A 27,967-nucleotide genomic window follows, 5' to 3' on the forward strand; every position below is an offset into this window, starting at 1 on the left:
ACATCACATCAGACGTCTTTTTTCGCTGCACTTATGGCGCAGGATTGTATAACATAAATAATTTCACCTATGTCGCAGATTTTAAGATAATACACATATGGTGCAGTTTGTATCAGAAATGGTGCAGTGTTAACATACAGTACAGTAACAGACCGACTTGCAGTTTGAACTGATCTGTTAAGTGTACCGTGTGTAAAGATCACAGTCACATTAACTTTACAAAATGGGCCGATGGATATGGACACAACGAGAGGAACAGCTTCAACAAAGCATGCATCATGAACATTTATTTCTTCTATTAAATATGTCCAGTAAATGAAAAAACCCAACACAAATAGCCTGTCGAAAACCTTTAACACCTGAAGTAATGACAAATAAATGAAGGATTCCCATTGACACAGTTAAAACAGAAAATCTTCTAGAAGTAAGATTTATATGAGCCTCGTTGTTGACTTGTCGTCAAATGCTCATAGGTTGCCTTTCACTTGTTTGTTCAGTGTTCATAAACGAAAATGAATAACATGTCTTTGTAATACTATAGGCAAAGTATTCAAAGTTGAAATACTAAATACAATGAATTGTTATCAGACAAATTAATAACAAACTCGTGAAAATAGCAGCAAAGATTGCTGTGTCAAAGCAGACACCAACATGATAAAGTCAAAGGGGGAATAATTCACATTGTGACAAGATTGCAATTTACCCTTAACCACATAAAAGTTTCACTAGTCACACAACACATATAGCACAGTTTAACACATCACTTGGCATAGGCACCGAATATTCCCATTGATACACTATGCTCCCTCGCCTTATATCTGAGAGCCGAGATACTCGAGCTACGTAGTTCTGTGTTCTCCCGAGGGTCTATTTCCGGCGGACTCACGTTCCCCATTGACGAAGGTGTCTGCGCATGTACCGGGTATGAAGCTAGGTTCCCGGCATGAGCAAGGCCCATAAAGTTCGGCACGTGCTGAGTTGGTGCCATGCAGTTGTTGTCCGGCATACCATAAGGGTTGTGACCGGCGTTCCATGGAAGTTGCTGCATCTGAACGTTAAAAAAAATGTTTGCTTTATTTTTTTCAATTAATCATAAAAAAATAATAGAACTACAGTGATAAAAATAAGAAAAATAAAAAAATTGAGCAAAGTATTATTATTATTATTATTAATATTATAATTTTTATTATATAATTATTATTATTATTATTATTATACTTATTATTATTATTATTATTATTATTATTACTATTATTATTATTTTTATAATTTTTATAATTATAATAATAATATTATTATTATTATTATTATTATTATTATTATTATTATTATTATTATATAATTATGATTTATAATAATAATAATAATTATTATTATTATTGTTTTTAAGATCGTTATTGTACAAAAAATTATACAGTCCCGGCCGTACCTGTGCGTAAGGGTCATGCCTGGGTGAGATGGCGGCCATTTCATACCCCATACCGCCGGGCCCCATGGTGCGCATGCCCTGGAACTGACCGTACCGCTCGCGCTTCCGCCACTTGGCTCGCCGGTTCTGGAACCATACCTGCAAACACAAAACACTCCAGGTTAATACATATCACTTAAAAAACAAATAATTTTTTAAATACTTTTTTGACAGGAAACATTCTAAATATGTCCCTGAATAAATATTTTCATTTCTCAGTCTGGAATAAATTATGAGCATTATTGTTATAATCATTAACTTGAAAATATGCATGAATTTTAGTTTTATATTTGTTGTTGTTTTTCACAGTTGTTGCTGCAAAATAGACTCATAATAAATTTATACCACATGACATTAATACAGCATGTGCTCTGGAGCAAATATTTCGTCAACGCTGCCAAAATGGGTGCAAATTAACAACGTATATGTATTTTGTAAAAATTCAATTACTGTATAAATTTTTACGTACATAACTTGTGCAAATACATTAACTAGGTATGTATGTTATGTGTGTTTGTTCATGTTAACCAAAGCTGTTTCTTAAATTATGCTATGTATGTATCGCGCGTCGCATACGTTAAAACTTCACAGAAAGTCATTTACTCCTTAATTAACTTAATAAGTTTAAATACAAAATTTCCCACATATACACCTCTTTATAAAACCTCATTAATCATGTTAATACAAGACATCTATCAGAAGCATTAATGATACGCTAAATTTGAGTTAATTCCATATTTCAAATTCTGATGTGAAGGTAATATTAGTGTTTATGTGTGCCCTTTTTCATTAACCACTGCCCGTGAAATCCGTTGCTATATGTGGGAAGCTCCTTTGATGTGACTCTTCTCTCACGTCCATAAAATATCTGCCCCACCCACTCATCTTCTACATTTTTGAACTTCTATTTTTTTAACTTTATTCATTATGTATATCAAAAAACTCATCACACAAATTAAACTACGAAAACGTTGATTTTGAAGACAATGTGCAAAAGTATGAACTACAAAAACTGACTGAAAGGTGCTCATAACCGTATTTCAGGGAACAGTGAAACAGAGTAACAGTTATGTGTAAATTAAATGATTTATTAGAAACACGTTAACTATCTTAAATGATCATTTATTGGTATTATATCTGGTCTATATATGTATGTTATATGACATACCAACTTTAAATACGATAAAGGTGTAATCACATAAATATGTGCAGTCACAAAAAGTGAAGGTTTGCCGGTTCAAAAACATTATAGATAGGCAAAAAACACGACATTACATGGTATATCCTACTTCTATGTTACCATTTTACTATCACACAGACACTTGAAAGACACATTATGATTCACTAATTTACCTTTTTTCCGATTTTGTTTTTCTACATGTTTGTTTGAAAGGTTTGTTTGATGTGTGTGTTTTGTGTGTGCATGCGTCATGCTTTCATCATTGTTAGTTGTTCTGTTTATTGCTTTTAAGTTTTTTCTCGAAAAAAATGTAATCAGCATTATGTAGTTACGTATTGATAAATAGTTGTGTGTTTTGGCAAATAGTGTAAGATAGGCTGTTTATTAATGGTACTTTATAAGACTGGTATACAAAGAATTTAAAATGAGTTAGCCATATAAATAAACAGTTCAATACAGGTAATTTCCAAACCAAGAAGACCCATGACAGTTTAAAGAAGAAAAACAGCAAAGAAAACGTTTAGCAACATAGACGCAACATCAATATGTTTAGATATAGTTTGATCAAAGAAGATATAAATCATTGAAATTTACTTTGCTTTACCTTTGTATGGCCATATTTGTTTGTGAATGCTACTTGTCTTTGTGTTTCTTAATGTTTTATTTTGTTTGGGTTTGATCTAGTTTCTTTCCTTACGTACTTGCTGAAATAACTATTACAATCAAACTGAAAATAGTCTCTGGGTGCATGTTGCATGGCTTGACTGGAAAATGTCCGTATCGTTTCACTATTTCATCAGTAAATTCGAAATCTAAACAAGTGCTGACAGTTTTATCAATGTTTTAATTACGAGTGTCACTCTTATGGGGGCGTTCAATTTGTTCCGACGGTATCCGACAGTCATCTGTCTGTGTGTTTATCGTTACCTCCCTTGACGGCTGACTCGTGGTCCGGTCATGTCGGCATCAGACACCAGACATTATCAGGCGAATTACGTAGGAAATATTGCATTACATGTTCCACAAACACTGCCAGACTTTTCTGTAAACGAGCTGACATGATGAAGACACGGAGATGGCTGTTACCTCTGTCATTGAAAATGAGACTTGGACAGCGAAGCTACCTAACTCATACCAGCGACTCTGCTAAAACTCGTACTTGTATCATTTTACTTCAGTCAAATTTTGCCGCTGGTGTTGTTTTGGGGTAACATCATAAGATACTATTGCGTTTATTGCACATGAAAACGTATGTCATCCCGTGAAATATAACGTTAAGTTTAAGTCCAAGCCGATGATGAAGAGTCGACTGTTATATAAGTAAAGAGCCTCATATCGAGTCATTTTTTAATGAAAAATACCACTTTGCCTACCGCTATATATAATCAACAATTTTCTTTGATAAAAAATGGATATAAAACATACACAAAACGCAGATCAGTTATATCAATTTTCATACTTTGAAGTTTTGTAGAGTCATAATTGATACACGAGACCTCGTGTGCTTGATGCCAGCCGCCAGTCTGACTGAGTAGGCGGGGTTTATCGGGTGAGGGCGGACCTTGATACAGGATTAAAGATAATCGAGCTGTAACTTCGAGTTCTTCAGACGAGCGTTCCGTTCTCTTTCTTCTTTTTTTTTTGAATTCATTGCTTATGTTGTTGTTTTTCTTATGGCCACTTGTTGAGTCAGTTTTTTTTGTATTGTGTATAGTAAGGTTTGCGCGTTAAAAAGGTTACAAGGAATCACGTTCATTGATCAGACAGACAGTGCATGCTTCCAGTTTTCTTTACAATATGCAATGCAGTTTGCTAGATTGATTCAATTGATATTTCAAAAGCTTTGTTCTCTTTTCGGTCGTAGAAATATCAAACAAATCCATTCAACCAAAATGCGAGTTCAGATAGAGTTATTTTGTGTTTAGAATAAAAAAATCACTTGAAATTAAAAATAATATAGTAAAACAAAAATAAATATCGATTTATAATGTATCGTTTAATCAGAACGCGGAAGACAAGTGTATGAATAATGTTATAGTAGTTTTATTTTAAAACATTGTCATGGTTTATGGAACACTTCTTTGGCATGTTTCGATGTCGGGTATTGCGTATGCCCTGTGTATTATATAACACTTGTGCAATGCTTCTAGAAATGTGTAAGTGTTGCGCATGCAATAAATCATAAAGTTAATTAAATATTGACAATCAGCGTTTAACTTAATTGAAATGAAACACCAAAGAAAAAGTAATAAACTCATCCGTTTAGATTTTGTAAATCTAACGCCCAGAAATACTATTCTGTAATGATATATCTTATTTTGATTTAGTATACAGCTGAGAAAATCACATTAGCGAAGATTTATCATGAATCTTTGAATAATCAAGCCTACCCCACACTTCCAGGCTGATTAGGTCTTTGGAAAAATCTTAGTCAATCCACTTCATGGTGAGAATGTAATAATGTTGAAAAAATACCCCAAACCTTGGATGTAAAATGGAAGCGGTATTGAGGAGTTCTTAAAATTACATTAACATGTAATGATTTTATTCCCAGATAAGTTATTGGGATTTGTGTATACAAAAACTATAAGCTGAATTTTCAGGAATATTACAGAGTACCACAAAATGCAATTTAAGTGATAATTCAAGAATTTGCTCCGAAGCATACGAGTTTACTGTATAACAACCTTTTCCAGTGGGAAGAGTACGAGTTACTGTATATCAACCATTCCCAGACGTAAACATACGAGTTAACTGCATTACAACCATTCCCAGACGGAAACGTACGAGTAACTGTAGTACAACCATTCCCAGACGGAAACGTACGAGTAACTGTATTACAACCATTCCCAGACGGAAACGTACGAGTTAACTGTATTACAACCATTCCCAGGCGGAAACGTACGAGTAACTGTATTACAACCATTCCCAGGCGGAAACGTACGAGTTAACTGTATTACAACCATTCCCAGGCGGAAACGTACGAGTTAACTGTATTACTACCATTCCCAGACGGAAACGTACGAGTTAACTGTATTACAACCATTCCCAGGCGGAAACGTACGAGTAACTGTATTACAACCATTCCCAGGCGGAAACGTACGAGTTAACTGTATATCAACAATTCCCAGACTGAAACCTACGAGTAACTGTATTACTACCATTCCCAGACGGAAACGTACGATTTATTAATATAACAAGCAATTCCAGTTAAGTTAAAGATACTGATGACTGTTGTTTATCACTGAATGAAGCTAAAGTATATATTTGAGTGGTGTTGGTAGTGGTAGAGGCGTCCACCTCCGATTTTGTGGGTTCACGAAAAGAATTCCTAATCAACCAATACTGGTTTTTACCCATAAAGTAATCGAACTATTAATACCAAATGCTAAACTTTTTTCTTTAATTGTCAACAATTGTATGGTATATAAAAGCAAATATATACATACTTTAAATCGTATCGTTATTTCGTATTCAGAACTTTTAGTTTAATATGTGTCTGAATAGCATTTTCCTGAATAGCATTTTCCTGTTTCATTTACATGCTTTAGTTTTATTCTATAGTTATTACGCGGTACTTAAATTTTATTACTTATTGTATTTCCCCACTATCTTGTTAAATAATTGTCTAAAACATCTCCATCAGTGTTCCTAGATTGTTTATAAGATATTTTTTTTTATATCATACGGACCGATTCAAATTTATAATACAAAAGCGGCCAATTTCTAAAGGTAAAAAATGAGTTCTGATCGTGGTCCCTCCTTGGTAGAATTGCAAGAAAAAATCAGCACTAAACTCACGACATGGTTTTATAGCACAGTTAAGTTACAATCGCATCCATAAAACCATTAGAGCTCAGCGGGAATATATGTTTTATCATGGAGTTCGCCGCGATTTCAATTTCAGCATAAAGAAAAAGTGTTTTCACTCGATGTAGTTGGAGCCAACTAGAGCACGGGGAAACATTAAACTCCTGTCGGGGTCTCGTCGGCTTCCTTTTGATCCCTGGGATAAAACCTATGTCTCCTGAACACACTACGTATACTTAAAATGTTTTAAATTATATTAAACTATTAAATTAAAACTGTTTTGTGTGAACATTTTTTTTGGTTATTTGTTGTTCTGAAATGCTGTTATAACGTTGAAAGTTCACTTTTACTTTAGGCAGGCTCGCACAGTAATTCGGCATTTCTTATTTTCTCCTTTTCAGTCTGCATGTGTGCTCTACTGTTTTAAAAATCAACATTGTATTAAAGTTTATTATATCTTTAACTAATGATATTGAGTTACTATTTAAAACAGTTTTTTTAATGCATTGTTCGACAATTTCCTAAAGAAAGATGTAAATATCGTTGTGTTAGGCCACTGCGCTATGACATGTAATCGTGACGGTGTCTTAACGATTCAGAAGTTTCTGGTACAGATTCTTTGGGGAAAATTCTTGGGTAACGCACAACTAAAAATAAAATATAATTAATATAAATGACATTAATAAAGGGTTGGTGGTTGTTTCTAATTCCCATAGAATAATAGCTCTCACGTCGAAAACCCGGAAATTTTCTACAATCAAAATCTGTTAACACTTGTTAAAATGGTAAGACAGAAGGCTATAAAATCCCTATGCAGTAAGTTATCTTTATTAAGCATCATAGCCGTTATACTGATAAGTAAGGCCGTATTATTAAAGTAATTCAATTACTGTAATTTGATTCTCTCTCGTTTTCTGTAGTTTCGGCCAATTGTGGCAATTATAAAGCATTTTGGTTAACTAATGTTTTAAATTGGAAAGATTATGAGCTGAATGGGATGATTTACCGTTCGTATTTAAATTCTCCCGTAAACACGCGAACAAGATGAATTCAGTTAACCTGCACTGTTGATGGAATTTTTAAGTCAAATTACTCATAAGCCTATTGGCTGCCGTTAATCCATTTCTTGAACGAGACGCATTGGCGTTCCAAAATTCTATTCCAAAAGCAATAAATTAATAATTATAATGCAACTGTTATGTAAGATAGTTTGTTTCTCTAAGAGAGAAAATCATAAAACCGTGTTCGTCCTGGAGAAGGGGTCGTTAATTTGTTTTAAAACATGTCTACATCCAGCTGATTATTTGTAAATTACTTAATAACTGGGCCCCGGTATGATCCGGGTCTTTGAAATAATGAATTCTCTCGGATTCATAAAAATCATTATACGCACGAAGGAATTATGAACGCTGTAAATTGTCAAAAAGCATAAGATCAGAAAAACATCTCAGACAACTCGGAACCGAGGGCTCGCTTTTTATACTGTTTTTCTACACCGTGCCAGTAGAATTCATAGGGGTGCCTTCAGTGCGTAATAATTTTCTTAAATTATAACATTGATACATTTGTGATGTCTGAATTGTACGCGCGTGACTTTTTCAAGCGACACATAACATTCACGACGCCTTGGTAACTATGAACATGCATCTTTTCGGCGGAGGTTTTTACCCAGCCCTCTGCACGTTACCGCGACTCCACCTTTTCACAAGGTATGGGGTAAATATCAAATATGCCGTTAATTATATTTAAACTTATTTTAAGTTGATAAAGTTAGCGACCAGTTGATGGCTTTTAGATATCGTTTGCTCAACATGAAGCTCATGCTTATTGTGGTTCCCGGTTTCTGTCTGAACAGAATTCGAGTCGTGGACACCAAGGAATAACACTCAGGAACATGGCGAAGCTGTTGGTAACAAATTATCATATTTTAAATGATTATCTAGTTATATTTTGGATTTTTTTGTTAAAATTGTTAAGTACAATACTGGTTTGTTGGGTTCGTTATGAAAATAAGGTAGAAAAATAGATTCTTCTTATTAAAAAGATGCCGAGGGCATTCTGAAAGGATATTAATGTTCCGTAAACGTTTTTAACGAAATTAATAGAAATGAAGCCCTTACATTTATCATTTCTTGAAATCTTATCCAAAGCACCACTTACATAACATAAGGGGAGTTCTTGGATAATCAAATAAACCATGAATAAATCTGTGGTAAATCGACCTTAAATATTTTCTCAGAATGATGTAAATTAACTATCTGTTGCGAACATACCATTTTTCAGCATCTTGTTATAAGTGTAGGCTCTACTTTTGACAAAATGTGCCATACGCGCTATTAAGACCCCTCATGAGTATGTCGCCATTTGAAAACGCTCAGGAGATTTTAGTGCTTGATTTTCTTTGGTGGCTGTCTGTATCAAGACACCCAAGGGATTATTTTTTTGTATATTAGTAAAAGTACAAATGGGTTTCTTCCTGTTCAAATAAATAAGCTATCTTCTTCTTGTCAGAATATGTTTTATATCTATTTAAATGCACCCATCGCTCCTGGATGGGTAGGCAGTCTCAGGAACATTTCTAATACTGGCGTCCCTACTCTGGGCGTCAGTTATTCTTCAACTGAGAAATCTCATATATTAACAAAATGCACTTACTTTGTATTGTGTGAACATTATCCAAATTTTAACATGTATATGGCTTTTTAATGTTTAGTTTAATTAGTGACTTGAAGACGTTGAATGATTTAGAATGCTCTAGTATTGCGCCACGTACAAAATGTCATGATAGAGCTGGAAGGTTATACTAAATAAATGTTTTAACACTCGTTCTAAACTAAGATATGATTATAGTGTTTAAATATGTAACAGCTGCTTTATTCACAATAAGGGAAGCAAAAAAATGTATTTAGTATTTTCCCTGGACGCTACTTGAACAACAAAAGAACAGACAAAAAAAACAAAGTGGACACAAACTGACCTGTACGCGGGCTTCTGTGAGATTACAGCGGAGAGCCAGTTGCTCTCGTGCATACACATCCGGGTAATGAGTCTTCTGAAACACTCGCTCCATCTCCTCCAGCTGGAAACTCGTGAACGTAGTCCGGTTCCTTCGCTTCTTTTTCTTTGCATCACTGTCTTCATCCGCGTCATCGGGGTCGTCTTTTTTGCACTCGTCACCCGTTGACAAACGGTCGCTTGATTCATCCGGAGAGCTGAGCATGCGTGATGTGGGCGAGGCGTCAACGGCTGGCTTTCCCGTGTGGTTCTTGTCCAGGGCCTGGGAGACGTCTCTGTCCCGGCACATGCTCGGCTCCAGGCTCTCCAGCTTTGTTGGTGAAATCAGCTCACTCGTCAGACTCTTGGACTTCATTTCCGTAAATTCTGAAAGTACAGTTTTAAAACAAAAAAAATGAGTTCACTGTCAAAATTAACTATTTGAAGCGCACTTATATCTGTCCTTTGTTTAGTATAACGGGAAATGAATAGGAACAGCAAACACTAGTCTTTGTTGTAATGTTTTGGACGGCTTTTGTAAAAGCAGAAATCTAATTATGAAGTAATTAAGAAGTATCTCTAGCTTTTGTACAACTCAATGGGCGCTCGCAAAGATCTAAGTAGTTTGCAAATTAACAATTTAAGTTATCCGTCAACACTAATATCGACGTTGCTGCTGTGATAGGGGACCTACATCTGGACAAAAATCCGGCCTATGTTTAAATCATAAGAGCTGCATTTGCTTTCTTGATGCAGGTGGTCTTAGGTTTCACAGGAAGACAGCAGACGTTCTCTTCAATTACGACATCGGGGACTCAAACTAAAGCCGCCGACTGGGCGTTTGTCAAACACATTTGTCCACGACGGGCGGATTCAGAGGTTGTATGACGAGTGCATGGATGTGGAATGTGATGGGTAAAAGCTAAGAAACGCCGGCCAAGAATTACAGACACGGCAAAGAGGCTTTCGCGCTGTTGTTGATTAAATAAATATCGGCAGAAAATAGTTAATTGGCTTAATTAACAATTGGTCAGGTCAAGACCGAGAGTTGTTGCAAGACTGTTTTCCAACATGTGTTGCACAGACGTTGCTCTCAAATAAAACTTGTAGCAGTTTCCATCAGAAGATGTTCCTAAAAAATGCAATCTTATCAAAACTAAAAATGTACATTCTTGAGTAAAAACATAGACTCTAGAAATGTTTATATAGTATATGACGGGGATGACCGAAAAGGCGAATACACATTGAATTGAGAATGGACCTAGAATTGAATGTAAAATGTATACGCTGTAAAAAAATAACACGAAATACTCAATGAAATAGTTTACATATGACCCTTAAATATTGATTTAAGGGGAAATAAGTATTATATATATTACAGATAATTACCTGTTCTCTCATTCACGCACTATTTCGTCCGTTGTTTTTATGATATTTTAATATGATAATGCTTCAAAATAGAAAAACGTTTTGCTCTGAAAATGAGCGATTGTTCAGCAATATTGAAATTACAACTAGTTGCGCCCTATTTCTTCTAGGGAATTATCGATTTTTACTCCTGAACAGAATTGGAACTATTTTACTTCAAGATAATCGTTTAAAGAGAGCAACATGTTTAATTCTATAAAAAAAATAACATATGTTGATGTCAGTAACGATTTTTGAACATTAAAAGCGTCATCGTTCTGATTTTTAAGATGAAAGGCCTAACTTTCTCTCTATGAAATTTAATTCCAAAATATTAAGTATTTCTCAATTTATTTAAGAAAACCCTCCATTCCGGGCGACAAGCTAAAGTATCACATATGTATTGTCACTATTCATAAATGAAAACAGAACAAAAGAGATCTCCATTGCTTTCATTAACAGAAGCTAAAATTGAAAACGTCGTCAGTAATGAGGCCATGCGTATTAGCGGCGCGGTAAATCGTTATGTTATTCCGTTATGTGAAAAATGAACATAACAAATAAATGTGGGCATTGAAATAGAGAATATAAAAAAAAAAACTCATCAGTATTGTGTTCCGCTTGCTTACAGGTCAAATAACCAACATTTCTATGAGTGAATGGAACGAAGGAAACAGTGATATTATGAGAACACCTAAAAACAAAAATAACCAATAGCCGTGGAAAATGACCGCGGTCGAAGGATGGCCGTCACAGATGCAGTGCCGGCTTCCATGTATCTGTTTTAGCTTTTTAATTGATTACTAAATATATTTTGGGAGCATTATAAAGTAAAAGAGACGTCTAAGAAGCTTCGACTATTACAAATGTAGCTTTAACTTTAGGGAGAACTTTTCTTCAGTGAACACTATTTTATAACAAATGTATGATATGTAAGGAATTTCTAACAGCAAATGCGCACAAATACCACGCTAATCATTTTTTTAATTTGTCACGTGTACACGTCTTGATTTTTGATTGGTGTGCGCCGGGTTCCATGCAGTGATGTACTTAAATCTGCATATCTCTGTCACTTTTTGACATTTGTATATTTTTTTAAGCTTGCCCAAATAATGTATATAAAAATCGCAATAACATGCCGTCACTCACTCGTAGCCAACACAATTCTGGGACACCTTTCGAAGGTACACTTATGTGCAAAATTGCTAGTTCCAAATATGCTATAACAGTTCGGTAAATATTATTTGACTTTCTTATTATTATAATTTACTAGTGATTTTGTGAAACGCCATCAATTCAGAAGAAAGTTGAACTTCTTTTATAAAAGCAGTGTTAGGGACTTGTAAAAGGGACCTTTGCATGACCGTTCTGTTCTGTTCTGTTCTGTTCTGTTCTGTTCTGTTATGTTCATAAAACGATCAGTAATCTCTTATTCCGCTATTAATAATCATTCTATGATGGACTTGATAATTATTAAATAATTTTCTGCATAAGTATAAGGGTTACAGATGTAGATGGTATCATTAAGTATATATACAGGATATTATTTAACAAAATAAGGGGGTATATAAACCCTACAGAATTCCTGGCAGAAAGACTGTTGTATGTAAACTCTTTAATAGTATTTTGTACACGTAACGAACGTCAATTTAAACATCGCAAATAAAATACTAAAAAGAATGTTCTGTATTAACTGAATAGAGAGGTGTTTTCAACAGTGAACGACTAGAAGTATCTCATCATAACTTGGTAAAGTGGGCGTGGTCTGGCAGGCAGTTACAGGCCATTTATGCCCGCAGAAACAGCATAATATGGGTTGGTTCCTGTTTTATTGTCCCCGGCTATGCGTAACTAATGAAATAATGAGTTTTGTATTGTTCTACGGAAATAAAACTTAATTAACGCTTATGTTCGAAACAGTGTACGGTGCCCAGATGCGGAACATTAAAGGGACATAAAAATAATAACCAGCTTTAGGAAGCAGTGTGCATTCTTAAAAAGTATGCGATGTACGGTTTTTTATGCTGGTTACAGCATGTAGGAAACAAATTTTTAGAACTCTTATTTCATGGATCTAAAAAATAATTGTTCAAAAGGAAACAGTGGAATTGGCCAACAAGATGTATTGCACGACGCATTCAATAACATCGACTGTAATAACGTCTGAACGGAGTACTTTGGTGACCAATTTGTTTCAACATGTGAAACGGGTAACGCTTTAAGTTGAAATGCTTGTGAAATATATGCTTTGCTTTTGTGCATTTGTATAATTATGACAATTGCATTCAATTAGTAGACGTTTGTTTATTATGTATTGCTCAAATCATAATGCGTATCTAATGAACTTTAAATGACAAAATGGTATTGTCGTCACCAAACCATTCGCGATCTTAGTTAAATAATTAATGGTGTTCGCTGGTAATCGGTTTTAAACAATTGCTAATCCCTCAAGAAAATTATTTGCAACCATTTTCTCATACAGATATACATTTTCCAAAAGGGTATAGTCAATCAAACGAGTTATAGATGAAGAACAATCGTTCCTGTCTGTCTTTACTTTAAGAACGACTTATTATAAACCGTTTCGTAGTTTCTCTTTGAGTATTAATTTCACCAATGACAAGTATTACACTTAAGAAAACAACAACGTAATGATCATGGCCTAGTCTAAAATATATTTACTAACAAGTACCTGTAGACTTGGGGTGATGAAGTAAGTGGGCACCTTCAAGAGGGAAATGGATGGGAAGAATGGAGGGAATACAACGGATCGGCACCTTCGGGAGAGCAGTGGATGGGAACAAATGAAGGTCAAGATTGGAACCTTCGAGAGACAGTGGATGGGAACAAATGAAGGTCAAGATTGGAACCTTCGAGAGACAGTGGATGGTCTAGATTGGAACCTTCGAGAGACAGTGGATGTTCTTGATTGGAACCTTCGATGGAACCTTCGAGAAAGCAGTAAATTGGTCTATAGAAGAACTTTCCTGAGAGCAGTGGATTGGAAGGGAAGAAAGGATGGTCTAAATCGGAACGTTAAAGAAAAGAGGGTTTAAATTGAAACATTTCAGTGAGAAGTTGGTGGGAAGGAGGGACTAGATCGAACTTTATCGAAGAGATGATTTTTGGAAAGTTATATAAAGGTCAAAACGTGGCAAACCATCGGCCATTATTAGGGCAAACCATCGGCCATTATTAGGCAAAACGTGGCAAACCATCGGCCATTATTAGGCAAAACGTGGCAATCCATCGGCCATTATTAGGCATTTTCGTAGACTGACAATTTGCTGACGACTACTTTGTACTGGACTTCAGTACTCATAAACACCGTCGTAATATATTATTTATTACATGCTTTGTAGGTAATAACAATCCGTCTTCTACGTACACAACCTCACGCGGATCCACATTAGCCCTGATCTGAGAACGGCAAACACAATTTACAGTCAATTACTGCCCATTACCCTGGCCATGGGGGGAGAGACACACAGAAAAAATGTCATAAACAAAAAGGTAATTAGAAGTAATTCAAAGTAATCAATCCTATTCCTATGTTTGTATATAGATTAGCTCTAAGGTTATAGGTTCGAATATATTTTTACTGTTTGATTTACTGAGAAATATTGCCAGAACAATTTACTTTTAAGAGCCGCCGATGCATTTAGTAGAATTGATGACTTGCAAAAACTGAACTCGAAATGCATTCAGTGGGTAAAATATGAAGTGCGTATACACATGTACAGTAGTTACGATGATTACAGAAGATCGAGTATAGCTTCCCATAAACATTAATGCCTGAACTATGTCTGATATAGTTGTTGATTAAAACGAACACAAGTTTTTTCGAAAATTCCGCCAAAAAAATATAGAGTTAATTAAATGTTTATAAATTATTTGAGACTTCCTATTCAGTTAGAATAGCCATATTTTCTAAACACGAGAGCGGGTGAATCCAGTTACATGTACGTTCGTTCTGATAGGTAATGTGACTTTTACAAATATTTGCATACTCTACAAACTTAAATATAATTTTATATATTATAATATAATGTACATTAATGTTTCCTTTTTATTGTCGACATATACTTTTTTTAATTTTGAATATAAAACAATGATAGTATTATATAGTGATCCAGCAATAAAATTAGGAAGAAGAAGTACGAGTAAAAATGTAAGATTTTAGTTTGAGAAATTAAGAAATAGCAAACTGCGCTTTCTACCGTTGCAACATCAGAGTTTGATCTGCATGTGTGTTAACGGGTATATACGGTTATCTAAGATTGCAAAATGTATTTATTTTTTTTACATTTTTTTTTTTTTAAATATTCGTTTAACCAACAGCGATAATGTATAATATATAAATAATTAATTACGAACAATAATAAAACGGCAGAACATGTCTTTATTGTGGATTTATTTTTCAGAAGATATTGCCGAACAATAAAAACATATGTAATGTTTTGTCTGTTTAACTTTAGTGTTGTTGTTTTTTAAATGGTGAAATCTTAAGTTAAAATGTATGGTATGGTTGCATTTAAACTAACATGTGTGTACCGTGAACAATACTTTTAAAAACAAGCAATGGTCTTCAATGACGTCGCCTTCAAATTAAGTCTTTAACATATTGATTGAGTAGTTGGCTTCACATGGTTAGTTGTACTGTATTGAAAATGATTTAAAAAAAAATAAAAAAAATGACTGCTTCTGTATTCATTGTTTTTTTTTATATAAATGACCTTATTCGAATAAAACTTACAATAATCTTAGAGCGAGTACACTTATACTCCTTAATGTACGTAGTGCTCGTTTTTCTTGTTTGTTTTTTTTCTAGTACATAGTGCATATTTAAGGAATCTTACCAACAAATTCACGTAAGCTAGCTCTTTGATGTTTTAATATCAACTTCTTAAAAAATAATCTAGTGTGTTGTTTTTTACATTTTCGTTTGATGCACAAACTAGTTTTGTTTTCATGCCATCCAAAAACTCATACATTTGTAGGTCGGATTCGTTTATGCTTATATCAGTTCATTTTGGTGTCCTTGATAAAAGAAATTCCGTTTCAATGATGGATTATATTTTGCAAAATGTTTCATTTTTTATATAAAGAAGTTCAGGTTTAATGCAAACGAGGCCTGCACATACCTTTCATGTTCTCTTGCATACGCCTGTAGCCGAGGATGTCATCTATGGAGTGGTGATTGAATGCCCCGGGGTCCCCAAGGCCGCCCCTGTCCCCGCAGCCTTGCCCATCCTCACGGCCCTTCATCTCTAACGGCAGCCGCAGCCCCGGGTACGGCTCAAACATCCCCCGGTCAACCTTCAGAAGGTCTGTCGTCATCATCCGCTACAACGCAGCGCTGACTCGTCTTGTTGATTTCACTAGGGATATTTCCCTCAAATTTGATCTCAAATAATGTTGTTTAAGAATGAGTTTTGTTTTTGATTTTATATTCACATTAAAGCGGCATTAAACAACATCGATTTAGTCACAGATTATCCTTGTTAAACAAATATTAAAATAAATCCAGAATAATTTGATAATAAACTGTCAAATGTCTTTCCGTAGTTCTATCACGGATTATCTGAATCTATGTAATAAATTCTGTTGCTAATCAACGTGAAATCAACATGCAAATTGAATTATCCCCGCATTATGCTGACAATATATACGAGCGTTTCGAGTAAACGTGGATTGCTCAGGAGGAGGCTGCCAGTTACCTGATAAGCCCCGCCTACAGGATTTTAGCTATCTACAGGCAAACATGTTCCACCGGATATATTCGTGTTTTGTACATCTGGCGATTTGCCCTTTCTAAAGCTCTTTCTATAAAATCCACTTTACCACTTATTTGTGTATGAAATAGGTATTCAACTTATGTAGTATTTAAACAGAGCGGTAAAAGTAAACAACAAACGTGCAAACACATACAAGTCCACACTTCCTTAAATCATCAAGACAAAGTTTGTTTAATATGTCAAGGAAATAAAATGAATATATTTTCTTTTATGCGTTAAAGGGTAACGCTAACACCCCTTTTCGCAGACTTCGTGAGTTTTGCGTCGATTTTTGATGTCAAATGTCTAAGCGTGCTACCGGCTTATCATGTGTTTTTGATATCCTCATATAATGAAATTAATTGTATTTTATGAGAATCAAGTCCCTCAGAAGTGCTGTAGTTGCCCCTTTCACTTGTATTTTATTGGAATGTGTACTCGACTTTTTTTATATAAAGGATTAAAATAGTCAAAGCATAATAAACTATGAGATTAAAGACTTTTTTCTATAATGTTCATAGCGATGGTTTACCGATTTCTTTTTAACATTAAGCCTTACATCAAGGCTGGAACGAAATGAAAAACAAAAATAATGCCCAAATAAGGTCAATAGATATAATTCAACAATTTTATCAATGCGGATTGCTTTCTTCGGTGGTGTTTAAAAGAATATGAATATGTATAGGACTTTTTTTAAAAAAAATCCATAGTCGGCTAGATGTGGATAGAATCTCTGCCCTGAAAAATTTACGCATCATGTCTTTCAAGAGACAAAAAAATCGCATTATTATATTTTTTATCAGGTTTATTTGGTTTAAATGTCAACCGCCCTTAAAACGTTTAACTTTGTAAGATGCAAAATTAAAATTCATAATGACATCCTGCTGAAAGTATTTAACCAACTAGCTCCAATTTCTCGAAACTTATTTCAATTAACCAAAATTGAATTGAATTTTGACAAATTAAAAGGTTTATTGTGATTATCATAAAGATATTTCCTATCTAAAAGATAAAAAACAAACTATTATTAAAAAACAATATATTATTGACAAATCTCAGCTAAGCGTAATTCTGTTTTAAGAGCCGTAAGGAAGTTTCGAGAAATTAGGACCTAATTCTTCGACTTTATTTTACATTTACACAAATCTCGACATGGTTTTTGAATGAGGTTTTTAAAAGCGTATACTTAATAAACTGATTATAAAAGTATTTGAATTTTGATCGACCAGACTTATCTTAAATTTTACAAATGTACAAGCATAGTTTATTTAAACAATAAAAGTTCGGGTTCGTAATATTTTTTCTACAACGTAAGTATATTGCGCTATAGAGACGCCCGTTGATGGTCATCGAGATCTAGCAGTCCACAGCAGAGGACCACATGCCCCCGCCCTCCAACAGCCGGACATTCCTGGATGGTCTGTTACAAAACCCGTTATCTTCACACCGAAGTGTCACCCGAACCGATAAACGTGCAACATCCAACAGCGGGGTGTCAAGGACACGGGATTAAAGCAAGGGTCGGGATTAGATCGCCGAGTAAACAGCAGGGGTTCAAACTTCACACCTAAGATTATCATCGTCCGTTCACTTAAATAGTAATTTACGTAGATACCTGTCAGGGCAATATTTGAAATTGTACCTTTACAAAAAAGACCGTTGTTACACATTTTGTAAATATTTTAAAACAAATAATAAATAAAGGGAGACAGTTTCTTTAGGTTACACTCTTATTCAAAATCAATACATACGCATGTACACCAACCATAAATTTTGAGTGGTAAACCTTTAGCTACTAATTAAATAATGCATTTATGGAAAACATTAAATACTGATAACAATATTGTAACCGTGTATTTAATAGCTTAAAACGCCAAAAATATTAAATAATTGGTGAGTGGCAAAATATTTACTGTGATTTACTATCGTCTCATGAGCTAGAAATACCCTGTTTTTTGCTCATTTCTTTCAAATTAAACTCGGTATCCTTCATAAAAAATGTGTTGGGCATGTTTTCATCCATTGTAAATTAAAATAGTTGTATTAATTCTGGAAAATCTTATTTTGGGAGTGTGAGTGCATCTTTAACCGAAGACGCAACGGACAAAATCTTTCCGGAAAAATGCCCTTGTTAGATAAAATACCTCCATAGGATATTTAACTTATCAAGCCCTTTTCGATTTTTTTTCTCTATAATTTGACAACGGTGGATTTATTTATATAGCTAAAATGTATGGAGCAAATAAAAGCGTATTTTATATCAATTTTCATAATTAGTAGATTCTGTTGCAAATGACTGTTGTGACTTTGTTTTTTTTTATCAATTTTAGATGTTTGTGATGGATTTGTTTCTTTCGCTCAAAACCGCAATTTATTTTTTAATAAAAGACATGCTATTAACGGTGATGCCATCGAAAACATTTTCAAAAGCTTTTTTATATGTATATGTAAAGTTTTCGAAAATATGGAAACCTTTTACAATGAATGAATACTATAGTTCGCTTATTATTTTTGCAATCTAATATATTTTTGTTAAGCGATACAAAATATGTGTTTATTGCATGAAACTGTTAATGTGCTCTTTATTTACAACTTATTTACCTTTGCAATATTGAGAAATACATGTTTTAAATAGTGTACGAAAATGCTGACATTTTGCCAATATTGGACGTATTATTACTGTTGTGTTATTGTTGTTTTCATTTATACAAACGAAAATGGAAAAAGTACAAAGTGCTTTAAAATTCAAGAAGTTTGAAATAAAAACAATGTAAGAGATATATAAATGACTTTGGCCCATGGTGCTTTTCAAACTTTATTTACATGAACGAACACCAACGTCCATTTATTGGTGGCACGCGACGACCGTCTAACACTCAAGTATTCTCCCTGTACCCAAATGCCCCCCATTATTGAGTTATCTGATTTATATTAAATGCATAATATATTTCTTACGAACTGAAACATGGAGCGTATTAAATGGCTCGTTCAGTAGCGTTCTTGCTTTATTAATTACATTCTGCTGGTGTGGTATTTCGTTTCAGAGCTTTGACTCTTCAATATCTACCAAAAGCCTGAACAGAGTTGAAAACTAAAAATATTACTAGGAACATACTTATGTGAGAGACTTAAAATAAAAGTATAAAGATATAATGAACAAAATATACCAAGCAACATTTGAAATACTCTTAGCGAAAACAAGATCTCATTACGGTATCTAAGTCATCTGCAATGTAAATGAGAAAATGGCAGGAAATATGTTGCGCACATTGTCGAATAGGATTCGAGGATGCTGCTGCTACTGACCGTCAGACTATGTAAATATATGCAAATGTTGATTTTGGCCCAGTGGTCAAACAAGATTGAAGCTGACATGGGTGTAAGCCTACCTACGCAACATGTGGCGCATTGCGTCACACGCTGTTTATTTTACGGCCCCGTCCTGAGCACCAGTCCCCGGAAGCCGGGAGTCTGGTGGAGTATCAGTTACGGGAAGCAGTTGACTACACATGTCCAACCAGGAACCACTGGTTCCCACAAGGGCATTCTGAATTCAAGCCTAAACGTTTTTGGTTTCGTCGAAATTGCTTTTTTTATTTTTTTCAACATTCAACAACAAAAAATAAAACATTACATATGACGACGCATTACAAAACTTTCAGTATATGTATCAATACACATATCACATCCAGTGTTTATATAACAAAATATACAGAAAACCCGAGTAGTTTTTACAAATCACAAAAACCTATCACAGACGTATGGAAATTATGGTCAAATTCGTGCATAGAGACCGGCATCATATCTGTACACTACTATCGATAATGATTAAGGCAGGACTATGCCTTTACTTCGTCGCTGGCTCCTTCATCTGTTTCCAAAAGTTCCCGTTTCCCGGCCTCCACCAGGCTTTTTACATCACCGCCGTCACCGGCCGCCTCCGGAATTATGGCTGCCATAGCCCTCTCTTCTACAAAGAACAGCGAAAAAGTAAATAAAAGTAAAACTACCAGTGTGATTAAAAAGTTGCTTTATTTTTTTTAAATATAAGGCTGTTTATAAGACGAGAACTACCCTCGGGACAATTTTGCCACCTGGGCATATATGTGCAAATAGTCGCAAATAAACCACGGGGATAGATTTACCCTTAGGGGCACCTAGGGCTCATATTTGCCCAAATATGGGGGTTGGGTAAATTTGACATTGTGTGTATTTTATGTCATATAAACGCAAAAAAGATCAACCCTACCCCGATCCCGGGTGTATTTCGATGTTGGCAAAGTTTTACAGTAAATAATTGATAAATAACAGAAAATAAAGAAACTCATGTATTATATCAAAATTTCTCGTTCAATTTTCTCGGCAGATGTATCTACAAGGATTCAAAAGTTTGAAATATCATGTTTACAATGCCAGATTTAACAACTTAGTTTTTCAAGTGAGATTGGCAAGTCTTTCTTTGAGACACATAGTGATGTACATGAATGTATACTGTCATAATGGAGTTCTAAACATTCAGAATACATTTGATTAAAAGCTATAGCACTCCTATTTCAGCTAAAACTTTGAAATCACAAACTTAATACTTTGAAGTTATCAACTTTAAATACATAAGTCTTTCTAGTTTTGCTTATAGCATAAAACCACGAAACATGAACACTTACACTATAAATATTTTCTGACAGGCTTATAATGACACACATACATTGTATTTCTTTATTGTGTTCTCGAAACTACAACAATATGTTGTACATTAAATGTGCACAATGTCAGGCTATAACAGTATTATAATTTCTATGTTTATTTCATGACGGCAACACGGACATAAACAAGTTTATAATAATTTTGAAAATAAATAGCACGGTAATCAAGAGCTGTCAAAGTGACAAATACCCCCGAGTGGGCCTTGTCGGACGGATAGCCATTATTAGAGCCCATGAAATGTTTGTAAAACATTATGGCAGGGGCGTACCTAGGCATACTCCAGTGCGCCCAGGCGTACAAATGAATTAATGTTCCCGCGAAATGGCCAGTAAAAAGTCCCACGTCAGGGGATATCTGTCCCGCTCCAACCCCATTATCACATTGGGGCCAGAATATAGAAATACCTTTACTTTTTTTCACCGTTCTCAAGTGTACGGGCGTACATTTCAAAATGCTTCAGGTACGCCCCTATAATGCCCTCTAATGGCAGACAATTACTCATTTTGCATAAAATGTCTGTGGGTTATTTTAAGGTTATGACCAACATGCCTACAAGTTTAAGGATAGTTACAATTATTGACCAGTTTTACATGCTGTTATAGGAGTTGATCGGTTAATAGTTTCCAGTAAAATGTTTATGCAGTAAATTAGTTAAATGGATTACAGAAAGTTTAGAGTATGTGCTATGCAAGATCAATTGAATTAGAAACCAATATGTTTGTTTGAAGACCGTGTGCCCAATCATATATATCAATCGGACATTTTTTAAGTTCAAGATCACCGTGATCGTGACCTTTGAACTACTAATCTCAAAATCAATAGGGTTTCTTAAGGGATTGACAAACCCTCATACCAAGTTTGAGGACGTTAGGATCAAGCAATCAGACAAACCGTTTTTGTGTTCAAGTCAACGCGACCGTACCCCTTAATACACTGACCTCAAAATCAAACGGGGCATTGTGTTGGTCATGATCAACATCCCTACCAAGATTGAGGACCTTAGCTCTCTAGTTCAATCGGACAAGGTTGGCCTACCGACAGACGGAGCGACATGTGCGAAGGACTTTAACCCCACTTCTTCGAAAGTATAGGGGTGTACTAACTAAAAAAAAACGGATTTTTCTGAATTCAAGTATTTAAACCAATATATATATATATATAAATATATATAGTGAATAGAGGAACGTTACCGGCAGCTCTTTTTCTGAGATAGGGCTCAATGTTGATAGGTTTGACACCGTCCTGTATGACCATGACGTCACGGTCCGTCTCCGGCGTCAGGCGACCGTCATCTTGCGCTTCGTTCTCCTTATAAAAGTACGTGAAAAATGTAAAAATTATGTTTCCTTTTCTATCTTTAAATAATAATAACTTGGAAGGATCGAGAGGACGAACTGAACAAGTACTCAAAGTATTCGTAAGTATTTGAATTGGGATAGATGAGACATTAAGAACATCGTGACAAAAACAAATTCTTTGAAATATCTAAGCATTTGGTATTCTGATCATTGATTACATTGGTGAAGGTGTGAGCTAGTGCGTTTCTTTCCGTCTCCTCCGCCCGCCGGCAGTGCTCCCGTACGTAGTCCACAGACAACGGGTCAAACACTTCCGCTTCGACCCCCGCCTCCTCCTTAACACGCCCGTTCCCGCCACCTGGAACAGGGTAAGATGTGCCAGGAACAATTCAGTACGCTTTAGATCCCAGGAATAATTCCTTCATGTACATACTGTCAGCAGTTATAATGCATATATGATTATATTAAAAATATTATGTTTATATTATTATTTATTTAAATCGATTTAATACGAACTATTGATAACTGGCACTGGATCAAGCATAATTCTTGCCATTTGCAACATAGAGTATGCGCATAATTTTATAACAATCATGTATAACTAGTTCAATGTAAATATCTTTATAGTTCTTTCAAACGTAAAAGCTGTTGCACGCTGACGACAACGTCTACGATAATAACTCCACTGTTTGAACAAAACAAAGAGATGACCGTCCAGTTAATGTAATACCAAGTCCGTATGCCTGTATAGTGGCAAGGTCGCCATCTGTGCTTATTCCAGGCAAAAAATGTCCTCGGTCGCAGTTGAGAACGTCCGACATTAGACTGATCGGCTGGTCGCCCACCTTGTCAAGCATCTCCATGACAAGACACCTCTCTGGTGTGCCGACGCTTGCAGGGGTACCAGCGCTCACACTTCCTGATGTGCAGCTCTTTTCTGTTTCACTGGGTTCCTCAGACTAAAATGTTGCAATGCACGATTATAGCAAACATGGAATTACTATAGAATTAACGTGAAGAAAACCCACAAAAATGCATTTTAAATTACCCACTTGTTTTGATCACCAACATGATGGAAATGGACTGAAGTCAGAATGTCGTTCAATCGCTTATTTCGAGTACCTCAAGGTCGTCTGGCCCCACGAGCCCCTCGATGACAGCCCGTAACTCCCTGTTCTGGATCTGCAGGTCTTGGATGCAGTTCTGCTGGTGCATGATGAACAGCTTCATCTCAGATATCTACAATGACAAAATATTAAACGGCGTATAATGTTTCGCGTTATAATCAAGGAAAAAAACGCAAAGACAAAAAGAACATTTTATAAAAAAAACTTTAAAAGTACTACCACGGACAAATAGACAATGTATGGCTTTTATGTCTGCTAGTGTTACTATAAGCTAGCAATTTTGATATGTATAATTTTTTCATTCAATTAAAAGAAGTTTTTTTTATAAATGAACATCAGTGTTAAAACGACATTTATTAAGAATACTCTAGTACCATGTTCGAAATCCTGTTCCAAAAGCATATCACACTAGCAAAGATAAAAACACCCTTTTTACGCAACATACTGTGTAAACAGTTATAGAATATAGCAATATACGACGCTAGCATGTAGTCGGGGGTACCTTAGACTGCCTGGAGAGGCCTAGGATGATGGCACGTTCCTCATCCAGGCGGCGCTGCAGCAGCTGGTCCGCCAGGCCCTCCGCTACCGCCCGTCGCTGACTCGACTCCAGCACTAAAAGATTAAACATTTTCAGATGTAAGCATTAAATAATAAAATATACTAGTATGTTTTACGGCCGCTTAAAACGTGGTATAGAATTGAACAAAAATACAATTTTATATAAAGCTTTAAAACTGTAGATAATAAACCGCCTATGTATCAGACGTTTGTGGCATACTCCTGTCCCTGCAGACAGTTTCAGTCTCCTCCACCAGATCCCTGTACTTCTTCATGTCCTCAAGCAGGTGTTCTAGTTGAGTCCCTTGCTCTTGACGCTCTCCTATGAACTGCTCCCGCGCCAACATTAATGTTTGCTCCCGCTCATCGATGAAGTTCTTGAATGAAATGATAAAAACAGTTTGAAAAATAATTTGAACGAATAAACTTTAAGACATAATTGATTCAATATATTTTTATACAAAAATGCTTATTAAAAGGTAGTGAGAAAATTGGAAAACAAAAAATATGTTTATTATCATTCGTGAATTAAACAGTATTCAAGTTTTATTTTATTACTAGTAAGTATAAGTATTGTATCAAACAGTAAAAAGAAAGAAAAAACAACAACAACAACATCAGTTATAGTTCTGTTCTGCTCAGTTTGGAAGGAACGAAACTCATATCCATCTATCTTAAATCTATCTGTGTTACAGTGTACCATCATCTTTCTCCTCTCGTGCAGTAGTTGTTCAAACATGAGTTGCACGCTCTTGCCCCACTCCTGTACAACCCGTCCGTGCCGGATCGCCGACTCCCCGCAACTCAACACACCTACCAGTATATTGAAACCAATGTAAGGAGGTATTTGAAGTCACTTTGTCACAATGTATAATTACAAAATACTACTATATTTGTCTTTCTGAAATGTGGTAAAAAATATATTGCTTTATCATGGATACCTTTCAACTCTCCAGCAAACATCATAAGCCTCTTCTGGAACTCGATAAACAGCTCTATACAGATATTTCGGGACACTTCTCGCGCAGTGCTATCCACAAGGCCCTCCTTTCTGGAGCCATCCGCAGCTTCGCCAGCATCGTCCACGCTTGCATCTTTGGCCTCTGGTTGGGCATCAGCCTTAAAATTATCTTCCGCATCTTCTATTTTATCGACATCGTCAGTTTCAACGACCTCCTCTGGGGAATCATATTCTTTCTGTGGCTTTATGTCAACGATTACATCATAACCTTCAACGTCATCGGTATTTATTTCAGAGGTATCATCTTCGGACAGACATAGAAGGCGCTCGACCGCTGATGTGAGGCGCCGCAGAACGATTTCCAAGTCATAGTTACGTTGTTCTAGCATCGTGATCCTCTGGATATTAGAAACGCAAAATAAATATCAACTGCTATAAAACAATTGAGTCATAATGGTGTACCCAGTAACTTGCGCACGCAATCGGCATCCGAATGACAATACGAATTGAATATATATGCACTTAGCACTTATGCTCCTTTAGTGGCAAACATTTCAACACAACTTAAACACTCAGTATACTAAGGAATCTCATCTTGGTAAGAGTTATAATTATAAAGTGCTGTTCTTTATAATGCACTCTATGTAAAAAAGTAGCGACCCTTCTATTTACTTAAATACTAACATGTTTTCCAAAATTATTTATTGCAGGTTCGTCCCACTACTTGTATTATTAGCTGTATGAGAAATATCTGCAAAAAGTATAAAACAATATCGTACGTGGGCGTCCCAGTATGCGAAATCTTGTAACAGACCAAACTCACATCTATGTACTCTTCTTCAATGATGGCCATCCGCTCATCACCTGACGTCTCTATGAAGTAATCGTCCCCCTCCTGTCCCACATCATCCTCACTGGCTGTCACCGGAGACTCCGTACACGAACTTCCGACAAGCACATACTGCAGGACAGATATTTATCTAAACATAACATGACGGCTCGCTTAACTGAACTCAGAATAGTCACTTTATATTTGTACTTGAACTTGGTATTTATCGAGATATGACGTTTATCGGAAAGTGTGATGCAAACGTCATTATGCCATACCGACCAGCATTGTTCTTGTTCTACGCAGTCATCCAAATTAGACTTTTGGATGAACAAGCCCGAATTCATATACTATTGCTTGGCATCAAATTTTTGAACAAGCCCTGCTATATAAAATTCAGAATTTGAGCAAGCCCGGAAGACATTTTACCAGTGTAGGGCTTTCGGGCTTGTTCTAATTTCGACCACTGCTACAGGAATCATTCAAATACTTCAAGAGAACTCCAGTACCTCCGGCGTACAGTTTTCCCCAATGTTATCCTCCGTGTCGTAGTTGCCGCCCTGTACTTCGCTCACCGCCGATGGCGACTCCCCTAGTTGTCCCGCTGCCTCCCTGGCCTGCAATAATGAAATATGCATTGTAATGAAATGTAACAATGCCTAACTTAGAAAAATCGTCAGATAACTAATTTAAAATACTTGGGCATTCTAACGTTACTTTTCTGTGGAGCGGGTTTGCGGCGACAAAGCTACTAGTGTAAATATCTAGTAAATCAAGCCAAGTCAGAGGGCGACTGGCAACGAAGAGTCTTATGCGTTGTTTTTCTAAGAAAGTGGAAGAGGTTTTGGTGGGGCACAGACAATGACAAATGTATGTTGATTTTTTTTTATTTATCTTTGTTATTAAATATGTTAGCTAATATATTTAATTTAAAATAAGCAGAATCGAGTGTAAGACAAACTTATATATTTAATTTAAAATAAGCAGAATCGAGTGTAAGACAAAATACAACCCGAACCAAAACCATCCCCCACTGATGTTTACAGATGGGCAAAATACCCCCAAGTTGTATGTTGTTACCGCGTAAAACGGTCGTAAAATATAATAAAATTGCAACATGTATGGTAAATAACATTCGAAAATGGCACAACATGGGGGCAGTTAGTCCATCATTGCAAGCATTATGAATTTCGTCCTGGGGAGGGTGTGTCTTCATGAGTCATTACCGGTTTTTTACTGATCAGTTTGAAATGAGGGGCAAACAGACAAACCCAAAAGCATGGCAATGGTATTGAGAAACGGAAATGCTTCATTATTAAATCTGTTTGAAAACATTGACAACAAATGATTCATTACCTGGCATCTACACATCTATTCTAATACATGTATGGCAACATTCTTTTTAAGAATACTACACAATTCCCAGCTTTGATAAGAATACATATATATAAATCTTCCAACTTATTGGTTAAACTTATCCTGTACAAACAATTTTCGTCTAAATTGTTAAACTATTTATTCTGTGTTTACTTTCTAGACTTACGCCAAAGAACGTAATGCAAATCATACCATTTCTTGATGTTTTACTTCGAGAAGATCATCGCTTTTTGAACGGGTCAGTTGCACGAATCCGTCCTCAGAATTACTTTCAATTTCAAATCCTATATTCACCTGCCCTTCTTTTGAGTCTGAAACTTCCCCGTGAGTCTTCTCCGTCAATGTTGATGTGTCTACCGTTATTACCGGTACTGGGTATTGCCTCACTGTCTCTGAAGATGCGTTATTTGAACGCTCAGTTTTTCCGAGATTATCGTCATAATTGTTCAATTTCAGCATGTCTTTGTCCGTACA

The 27,967-nt window shown here is 35.6% G+C and overlaps 2 protein-coding genes across 2 annotated transcripts; both read right to left on the reverse strand.

The window, feature by feature from the left end:
* Nucleotides 1-285: 285 nt before the first annotated feature.
* On the reverse strand, nucleotides 286-16,559 carry LOC128232249 (ALX homeobox protein 1-like). Its single transcript, XM_052945700.1, has 4 exons — nucleotides 16,004-16,559; nucleotides 9,436-9,839; nucleotides 1,430-1,567; nucleotides 286-1,048 (listed from the first exon to the last, which is right to left on the reverse strand). Exons 1-4 carry the CDS (start codon nucleotides 16,200-16,202, stop codon nucleotides 761-763), a joined length of 1,029 nt encoding a protein of 342 aa, XP_052801660.1. The 5' UTR covers nucleotides 16,203-16,559; the 3' UTR covers nucleotides 286-760.
* Nucleotides 16,560-20,328: 3,769 nt separating this feature from the next.
* LOC128230949 (uncharacterized) lies at nucleotides 20,329-27,795 on the reverse strand. The gene is made up of 12 exons (XM_052943376.1): nucleotides 27,686-27,795; nucleotides 26,626-26,733; nucleotides 26,111-26,248; nucleotides 25,268-25,685; nucleotides 25,027-25,139; nucleotides 24,547-24,703; nucleotides 24,268-24,380; nucleotides 23,761-23,877; nucleotides 23,369-23,597; nucleotides 22,857-22,996; nucleotides 22,531-22,648; nucleotides 20,329-20,606 (listed from the first exon to the last, which is right to left on the reverse strand). The coding sequence occupies exons 1-12, from the start codon at nucleotides 27,686-27,688 to the stop codon at nucleotides 20,476-20,478; spliced, it is 1,785 nt and encodes a 594-aa protein (XP_052799336.1). The 5' UTR covers nucleotides 27,689-27,795; the 3' UTR covers nucleotides 20,329-20,475.
* Nucleotides 27,796-27,967: the final 172 nt, after the last annotated feature.

The sequence above is a fragment of the Mya arenaria genome, chromosome 4, assembly GCF_026914265.1.
Source record: "Mya arenaria isolate MELC-2E11 chromosome 4, ASM2691426v1".
Taxonomy (NCBI): Eukaryota; Metazoa; Mollusca; class Bivalvia; order Myida; family Myidae; genus Mya; species Mya arenaria.